General features: G+C 69.3%; 3 protein-coding genes and 2 non-coding genes across 7 annotated transcripts in view; 4 read left to right on the forward strand and 1 right to left on the reverse strand.

Annotated features, from left to right (window-relative positions):
- The window catches only part of H696_01562 (hypothetical protein), a 6,118-nt gene extending 4,117 nt beyond the window's left edge, over positions 1–2,001 (reverse strand). Inside the window, exons 1-5 of the mRNA XM_009495463.1 lie at positions 1,748–2,001; positions 939–1,671; positions 689–845; positions 445–551; positions 99–215 (exon numbers count right to left, since the gene is read on the reverse strand). Coding sequence (XP_009493738.1) covers positions 99–215; positions 445–551; positions 689–845; positions 939–1,671; positions 1,748–1,954 — 1,321 coding nt within the window. The 5' untranslated portion in view covers positions 1,955–2,001. The remainder of the gene's footprint in view (positions 1–98; positions 216–444; positions 552–688; positions 846–938; positions 1,672–1,747) is intronic.
- Positions 2,002–2,489: 488 nt separating this feature from the next.
- On the forward strand, positions 2,490–6,008 carry H696_01563 (hypothetical protein). 3 transcript variants are annotated; one of them, XM_009495466.1, is made up of 8 exons: positions 2,490–3,382; positions 3,590–3,689; positions 3,840–4,121; positions 4,300–4,426; positions 4,621–4,990; positions 5,096–5,164; positions 5,417–5,589; positions 5,721–6,008. In XM_009495466.1, the coding sequence occupies exons 1-8, from the start codon at positions 2,611–2,613 to the stop codon at positions 5,952–5,954; spliced, it is 2,127 nt and encodes a 708-aa protein (XP_009493741.1). In that variant the 5' UTR covers positions 2,490–2,610; the 3' UTR covers positions 5,955–6,008. The 3 variants fall into 3 exon arrangements, with proteins under 3 accessions (XP_009493741.1, XP_009493740.1, XP_009493739.1); XM_009495465.1 differs by having other exon boundaries at positions 5,551–5,589; XM_009495464.1 differs by lacking the exons at positions 5,417–5,589; positions 5,721–6,008 and having other exon boundaries at positions 5,096–5,290.
- A 190-nt stretch (positions 6,009–6,198) lies between these two features.
- On the forward strand, positions 6,199–6,271 carry H696_01564. Its single transcript has one exon. It is a non-coding gene; the product is annotated as a tRNA-Ala (tRNA).
- An 81-nt stretch (positions 6,272–6,352) lies between these two features.
- On the forward strand, positions 6,353–6,424 carry H696_01565. The gene has a single exon. It is a non-coding gene; the product is annotated as a tRNA-Thr (tRNA).
- A 1,291-nt stretch (positions 6,425–7,715) lies between these two features.
- Positions 7,716–8,116, forward strand: part of H696_01566 (hypothetical protein) — a gene marked incomplete at both ends in the record, with an annotated part of 5,318 nt that continues 4,917 nt past the window's right edge. The window contains one exon of the mRNA XM_009495467.1: positions 7,716–7,910. Within this exon, the coding sequence (XP_009493742.1) occupies positions 7,716–7,910 (195 nt within the window). The remainder of the gene's footprint in view (positions 7,911–8,116) is intronic.

Below are 8,116 nucleotides of genomic sequence, written 5' to 3' on the forward strand. Positions count from 1 at the left end.
GGGAGAGGGGGAGAGGGAGAGGGAGAGAGGGAGAGGGAGAGAGAGGGGTGAGGCCTTTTGAGGGGCCTGCTGTTGGTCAGGCGGGCGGGGAGACGGACTGTGCTGCGCGACGAAGCCGCGGATCGCCGGAACAATCCACGGATTGGGCCGGATAGTGGGGAAGGTGTTCATCCAGAGATAGTGGTTCCAGAGGAACATATCATCATAGGCGAGCTCTATATATGTATATGAAGGGGGGGGGGCACACCAATACAAATACGCGCAGGACACCCGACAAAAATCTCTCGTTAGCATGGCTAGAGGTGGCCGGCGGATGGCGGGGGGAGGTGGAGGGATGTCTGCTTCCCTGGGAGGCCTCTGCTTCTCCCTTCTTCTCTTCTTCCCCGAATGCATTTGCAGCACACACACACACACACACACACACACACACGGACATTCACATACCTTGGCAGCCATGTGTGATGTTACGCTGTAGGGACTTGGTCAGGTCGTAGGTGTAGCTGAAGAAGAAGTCCCCGGCGAGGTTGAGCGCCGAGAAGACATTCATGTATCTTCAGGAGAGGGGGGGATTCCGCAGGAGGGGCAGAGGGGGTGAGTTACCGGAGGCGCTGGGGGAGGAAGAGGAAAAAAGAGCGAATGACCCCAATGGGAGGGGGGGGGGAGGGGGGCGGCCCGGCGAGCCGCGCACTTCGTCTCATCCGGATGCGAGGGAATGCTGTCTCGCCGCATGACCGGGAACATCTTCGTTTCGACCACTTGGTGGATGTAATGCGGCCCGAGCTGCGCCACCACCGTGGACTTGGTCACCAGCAGCATGTAGTATCCCTCGAGGAAGCGGATGAAGCCTGATCTTGTGTCAGCGGAGGCGAGAACCAGCAGGCACAGGGCCAGGGAGGGAGGGCCACGTGCGTCACGGGCAGGCCGGGCAGGCGGCGTACCAAGCAGGCCACTTGCGGTGCAGACGCGCTTCAGCCCGCCCTGCGAGCGATTGCCCAGCTCCAGCATGGCCAGGACCTCCTTCATCTCCCGCGGCGAGTATTCATGCTCATTGTCGTTGAACATCAGCTCCGAGACGGTCTGCGCGGCTGGGCCCGAGGCCGCGGCCCCGGCCGACGGACCCGACCGGGGAGGGGCCTGCGAGGGCCCGGCCATGCGGCTGGCAGCCGCCGCCGGGCCCGGGCTACCCGAGTGCGGGGCGCTCGGCGTGTCGCCCAGGCGGACGCGGACCTGGCCCGCCGGCCGGAGCCCCGGCCCGGGCGCCCGGTCCGGGGCCCCGGGGCTGGCACTCATTGAGGGGTGTGGTGCTGCCACCGGGGAGGCCCCCGGCGGCGGGGTCACCGGCTCGGCAGTGGGCCGATCCGTGGCGGTGGCCCTGGCGGTGGTCGATCCCGCCGGCGGCGAGCCCAGCACATCCTCGGCCATGGGCTCCGGGGGGACCGTCCGATCGATCTTCAACAGCCGATAGACGGACTCCGTGGCATTGGTGCCCACCAGGTAGAGGAAATTCCGCGTCTCATACAGGGTGTAGCTGCTCAGGTGCGGGCTCAGCGGCAGCAGGTAGGGATTGCGGTTGCACGGTGGCGGCGGAAGGGTGCCCTCTGCCTGGGCCGAATTCGGAGAGCCCTCCTCCTCCTCGGTGGACCCATCGCCCGGGGAGGGGAGGTTGAGTTTCTGGGTCAAGGGCGTGGGGGGGGGAGGTGAGACAGGCATGTGGATGGCATGCAGGTAGGGGAGCGAGCAAGCGCACCGGCAGCGGCCGCGGCAGTTGGCTGAAGCCATCCGGGGCCGGGGAGTGGAGCGGCCTGGCCAGCAGGTCGTCCGGCATCAGGACACCCCCATCAAAGGGGGGGGGCCAGCTGGCGCGCGGGAGCACCGGGTCCAGCGGTGACGGCGGCCCGGGGGAGTCCATCTCCTGCGAGGAGAGCCCCTCGAAGGAGGGGGACGACGAGTCCATGCCGAGGCAAGGAAAAAGAGAAGACAGGCGGCGGCGGCGGCGGCGGCAGCAGACGAGGGGGCGAATACGGGCAGGGAAGAGGGCTGAGGGGGGTGGCTTGGCTCCGCCCCGGCCCCGGGGAATTTGTTGTGGCCGGTGTTTTCTTTTGACTGCCCCCCTCCGGGCCGGTGTGATCCCCGAACGACCGCCGGGGGAGGCCGCACCCCGAGCAGGCCGTGCCCAGGCCAGCCGGGGGGGGGGGGGGGGAGGGGGGCCAGGCGCCGGGCGTCGAGTAAACAACACGATCAGAGCGTTGGCACTGCGCCCCGCCATCCGGGCGGCGAGATCTGGGCGCGCCGTCTTCAGGGAGAGTGGCGCCCCGGTCCCGGGGGCCGGGGCGCGCGGCTCTTTTTCCTTCCTTTGTTCCCGCTTTCCCTTGTTCGGGCCCCATGCTGGGCAAGTGGCGGCTTGGTGTCGGGAAGCTCTCTCTCTCTCTCTCTCTCTCTCTCTCTCTCTCTCTCTCTCTCTCTCTCTCTCTCTCTCCCCCTCCTTCCCCCCCCACTCTGGCGCGCACAAACGCCCACCAGCACACCTTCCCATCCTTATTTGTGGCCCGAGCGATCACCCTCCCCTCCCACCCCCCCGGAGGAGTGGACAGCCGAGAACAAAGCACGACCATGTCAGCCACCCTCCCCGCCGCCGGCACCCGACTTCGCCTGGGCCGCGATTCCGGCACGGTGGCCTTCGCCGGACGCCTGGACCTGCCGGGCGCTCGGCCCACGCCCGGCGGGGACTCGCACTACCTGGGCATTGCGTGGGATGACTGCCGGCGTGGGCGGCGCCCGGATGGCCGGCATCCTGCCGATGAGGAGCGCGTCCTGTTCGATGCCACGGCGCTGCTCCGGCGCCTGGACCGGTGGCTGGCCGAGGCCTGCCCATGCGCCGGCTGCCGGGGGGGCGGGCTGCCGGCTCACCCGCCGGGAGCCTGCTTCTGCCTGGATCGACACCTGGACGCCGGGATCTGGCCGAGCTTGACGTCGGTCGGCCGGGATGCCGCGCACGCCCGGCCGCCGGTGGCCCGGTCGACACGCGGGCATGCCTGCGCCTGCCTCATGCTCTGCCCCGGCCGGCCGGCCCCGCTGCCGGTGTCCTTTACCCGGGTCAATCGCGCTCTGCTGCGGGAGCTTGGCCTGGCCGAAACCATGGTCGCCGCGCTGGCTCGGCGGTATCCGCTGTATGTCTGCGGAGCGGACCCTGCCGCTGGGGGTCCCGCCAGCCAGGGCATCAGCACGGCTTTCGACTCCACCCGGCCCGGCGTGTCGGTCGGCGTGGAGCTATTCATCCCGCGGTCGATGGCCACCGGGGCGGCCATCCTGCGTGAGGTGAACCTGGCCGGGTCGACCGTGGCCAGCCTCGGCCCGCTGGACGCAGATCTGTCCCGGTTCGCGGGTACATTCCCCTCGGGCTGCCTCCGGGCTGCCTGCCTCCCCCTCCCCCCCCCCCCCCCCCCCCCCCCCCCCCCCCCCCCCATCCCTCCCCTTTTCTGGGTGTCCTGCATGCGTGCCCTTTCCCCCGGCCGCCCGGATGCTGACTCGGTTGTTGTTCTTCCTCCCCCCCCCCCCCCTCATCCCCCTCCTGCCTCCTGCCCCTGGGAAGATGTCATCCTGGCAGACTTCTCCGGCAGCCTGCTGGGCTCGTGGACCGAAATCCTGGCCTGCCTCGGGCCCTTCCCCAACTGTCGCGAGGTTCTCCTCCAGTGCGTGGACATGCCTCTTCCTCCCTCTCGACATGGGCCGGCGTGGTGTTGCTTTGCTGACCTGGCCCTGCTCCATGCGGGTCCCCCCCCCCCCCTCCGCCATCTCCACATCCCCCTTTTCCTACTCCCCCCGACCTCTTGACATGGCAGCGATCTATTTATCGGCGAGTCGCCGCCGCCGCCTGGGGCTGCCCTCCCGGCGTCTGTCACCCGCCTGGCACTCAGTGGCTGCCGTGGGGGGGTCTCCTGGCGGACCGTTGTCCAGCTTTTGGCGGCCGGCCGGCTCGTCAGTCTCCACGCGGCGCGTCTCGGGCTCTTTCACCTGCAGGGCGCCCTCACGCCGACGACCTCCCTGGCACACCTTACTTCCCTGGACTTGGCGTACAATTACCTCCCCTGGGATGCCCTGGAGCCCCTGGCCACTCTCCCTCAGTGCGCATCCACTCGCCCTCTTTCGGCCCCTGCTCGCCGGCCTGGGAGATGCTCGGCCGGCAATCCCCGCCGGGCCGGCCCCACTCGGACGCCCACTGCCCCCATGACTACTGACCCCATCCCTCGCCTTCTCCCTCCTCCCTCGGCCACGGCCGCCCATCCTGCTTCGGGTGCGCAGCTTGACAGAGCTGCTACTGCCCGGGAATCTGATTGACCGGATTGAACCTCCAGCGGGGGATGGCTCCGTGCCCTTTGTGTTCAGGTCGCTCGTCACACTGGACCTGTCCGAAAACCAGATCAGCAGCGTGCGCAAGCAGCCCCCTCTCGCCTGTGGCCCTCCTCGCCCACTCGGGCCCTGGGGGCGCAGCCCCCTTCGGCATTGGTCCACCGCCCCTCCCTTACCCTGTCCCCTCTTCTCCCTTCCTCGCCCTCGCCCTCGCCCTCGCCCTCGCGCGCGCTCTTTCCCTCGCTCCTCCCCTCCGCTGGTCGGGTGGCTCAGTGGCACTGTATTGATGCACTGCACTTCTTTTGCCCGGGGCTGGGATCGCTGCGCATCACGCGGAATCCCCTAACGAGGACCATGGCGGACACCACGCCGGGGGATTCTCACGCGGAGTGCACCCGGGGGGCCTGCTTGGCGGCGCCCCTTTCGGTGGCGGACCTTCGGTGGCTGGTGCCGGCACGCGTGCCGACCCTGGCTTCGCTGAATGGCACCGAATTGGCCGGCACTTCGTGGCGGTCGCCGGCGGTGGCCCGCGAGCGGCTGGCCCAATGGCTGGCCACCGCCGGCCAGGGAATGTGCCCGGTGATGACCGAGGCCCCGGCCTGGGGACCGCACACTCGGGCCCTCTTGGCCTCGTTGGACACCAGTGCGTCGTACTGCCTTGGCATTGCCATCTCCGCGGCTGCCTGCCTTCGCCACCTGGCGGCTCACCCCTTCTCTCGCCCTTCGCCCGTTGAATGGGCTGTCCCAGGTTCGGATCCCACGCCGGACGACGCGCTGGGTCTCGATTCGGACTTCCTGAGCAGCCTGGGCTCGGTTGGTATGTGCCACTGCCTCTGCTTTGCATTTGGCCTTCCTTTGCCCGGAGCTGCTGGGCTCGGCTGAACACGACTCGTTAATTACGATCTCCCCCCCCCCCCTTGACGCACACGCACACGCACACGCACACGCACACGCACACGCACACGCACACGCACACACACACACGCACACACACACACACACACACACACACACACACACACGTGCGCGCGCGCCCGCGCGTGCCCTCCTGTGCTCTTGATCGGTGCAGCTGCATTCATTTTTGGCCCCGAAGTGCAGGATGTCCGGGCCATGTGCCTGGCCGCGCAGCTGACGCCCATCTCGCATTTGCATGCCCTGGCCACCGGCAATGGCGACTGGCATGTCGGCGCCTGCCAATGCCAGTCGCATGGCCACCCGTGCGCTCTGCTCTACTGGGACCTGGTGCGCTGGGCTATGCCTCATTTCGGGCCGGACCTCTTTTTTCTGGCCCCTCGGTCGGCTTTCCCTGTCCTCCCTCGGCATGTGCTCTAACTCCCTGGGGAAATGCCTCTCCTCCCCTGGCCACCGGCAAGCATGACACATGGAGCGTCGTGGACCTGGCCAGCTTGCGGGCGTCGATGGTGGCCGATGCCCTGAGCACGGCGGTCATGCCCTGGCCCGAGCACTTTTCCCTGATCCAGTCCCGGGTAGCGCCGGCGGCGCTGCCTGCTGTAACCGCGGCAGCCGAGCGCCTTCGGCCCCGGAGCACGGGCTTCCTGGTCCTGGCCCGGGCCTGTGCCGTCCCCTGGCCGGCTGCCAGCTCCTGAGCACACGGGCATGACTGGCGCCGTGCTCTCGCCAAATACACCGCCCCCCCCCCCCCCCCCCTGGGGGTGTTGCCCTCCTCCTGGCACATGCCTCCGCCTGTCTCTTTTCTTCGGTGTCTCATTCTTTCGGTCCGGCCCGGTCCGATGAGGTGTGCGCGCGTGCGAGGCGAGGGCCAGCCCCGGCGTCTTCGAACGGCAGCCGCTCGTGTCTTGAGAGCGTGCGGCCTGCGATTGCCATGTGAACGGGGGCGTAGCTCAAATGGTAGAGCGGCCGCTTAGCATGCGGCAGGCAGGGGGATCGATACCCTCCGCCTCCATTGTTTTTTTTTTCGGAGCCTCCCGCCGCAGGTGAAGGAGTCCCCACGATTATCAGGCCCTTGGAGGCTCAGCCCCCCATGGCTCGTTTAGCTCAGTGGTAGAGCGCCAGTCTAGTAAACTGGAGGTCGGGTGTTCGATCCACCCAATGAGCATTCCTTTTTGCCTCGCGCGCGGCCCCGTCCAAACCAGGGGGGGGGGGGACGCCGGCGAGCGAGAGTTGGCCCGAATGTCGTTCCTCCCTTTCCCGCGCGCCCGCACGCACGCGCGCACGCTGGCACCCCTCCCGGCCCAGGGCAGGCCCCCCCCCCCCCCTGCCACCGCCACCGCGACTGCCCCCCCAGTGGGTGGGGGGAGAGGGGCGCGCAGTGTTCCGGCGGGCGGGGGAGAGAAGGGCCACGATCGCGCGTCCGGTGGGGGGAGGCTTGCCCGCGCTGTCAGAGGAAGGGAGCGGGGAGGGAAAAAAAAAAACCGTGGGACTAGACCCGGAAAGGTGGCACATTTTTAATGGCCCCATATTCATGCATTCTAGAGATGGGGCCAAAGGCGCTTTTCGCCGGGTCTAGTCGCGCGGGAGCCGTGCCCCCCCCCCCCCCCCCGGGGACACCCGGCCAGGCGGGAAACGCTCCTCTCCCGCGACGGCTTAGCCACCACGAGCTGAAAGAAGAAGGGCCCACACGCCGGGGGAGGGGGGTGACATATCCGCCGGACCGGTGTGAGGTCGTTCCCCGAGCCCCGGTTCCCTGTGCCGGGGCCCCTGCCGCCGTGCACCCCAATGCGCGCACACGCGCGCGCCGTTTCCCGCGGGGGAGGGTCGCGGTCTCGGGTAGGAGGAATGTGTGCCGGTTTCCCGCCTGGCCCGGGCGATCGCCGTCCGGTGCTGGCCGGCGGGGCCCGCGCGCTCCGTCCCCCCGCCAGGTCGGACCCCGGCGGCCGAGGTGCGGGTCTAGCCGGAGGGGGGGGGCGAGGACGTGAGCATGTCAGCCAGCTCAGGCCCTGGGCGGGGGGGGGGCGCTGAGGGGGCGGGGGATTCCACTGGCAGGTGCGGGTGGGGCCCGGTCCCCGGCCGCCCCCCCCGGACCGGCTCCCGCCATCCCTGTTGAAGGAGACCGGATCTTGGTCCGCGGGAGGGGGGCCAGCGGGGGGGGGGGGGGGGGGGGGCTCTCGGTGGGTTTGCGCGCCGGCCGCGCAGGAGGCCGCGTCTTTCTCACCGGGCAAGCCGCCCGCCGGCAGATTCATCGGGAGGAGGCACCATGGGCCGGCGCCTGCCAGGCCGTTCGCACATCGCTCTTCTCCCCTCCCCCTCCCCCCTCCCCCTCATCCGCCTCCCGTCGTTGGCCCTGGCGCATCCCCGCCCGGCTTGCCTTTCCTGAGCGCGCAGCCGCGGGACCTGCCCCCCTCCCCCTCTCTTTCTCTCCCCCTCCCTTGCACTTGCCCCATCTGACCATGAACATCGAGGGCCTCCACGCGCTGGAGAACCTGACCGCGCAGCTGTACTCCAGCCACTCGAAGGATGCGCGGGACTCGGCCGAGGCCATGCTCCGGCCCTTCTCGACGGAGATCGATCGCCTGGGCGACTGCAAGATGATCATCGAGCAGTCCCGGTCGCCATACGCCCTGAAGTTCGCCCTTTCGTCGTGCGTGCCGCCGTCTCCCCGCCGTCTCCCCGCCGTCTCCCCGCCGCTCGCTCCCCCCCCCCCCGGTCACGGTCCGCTGACCCGCTCGCCCGCCCGGCCGTCGGCCCGGCTGGTTGGCTGTCTGCCGGCCTGCCCTCTTGCCGCCCCTCCGCCTCCGCATGCGTTCACCGCTGCCCGACATCCCGCTGGTGTACCGGCGTGTGGTGGAAG

Source organism: Fonticula alba (genome assembly GCF_000388065.1).
Source record: "Fonticula alba strain ATCC 38817 unplaced genomic scaffold supercont2.2, whole genome shotgun sequence".
Classification (NCBI taxonomy): domain Eukaryota; order Rotosphaerida; family Fonticulaceae; genus Fonticula; species Fonticula alba.

Excerpts from the sequence above, each read along its gene's own strand:
- H696_01563 (XM_009495466.1), top strand. The coding sequence starts at position 2,611 with ATGTCAGCCACCCTCCCCGCCGCCGGCACCCGACTTCGCCTGGGCCGC. Across the intron at positions 4,122-4,299 it reads CCCCTGGCCACTCTCCCTCA|CTTGACAGAGCTGCTACTGC; the intron begins GTGCGCATCCAC and ends TCGGGTGCGCAG. Across the intron at positions 5,590-5,720 it reads CTCTGCTCTACTGGGACCTG|CATGACACATGGAGCGTCGT; the intron begins GTGCGCTGGGCT and ends GCCACCGGCAAG.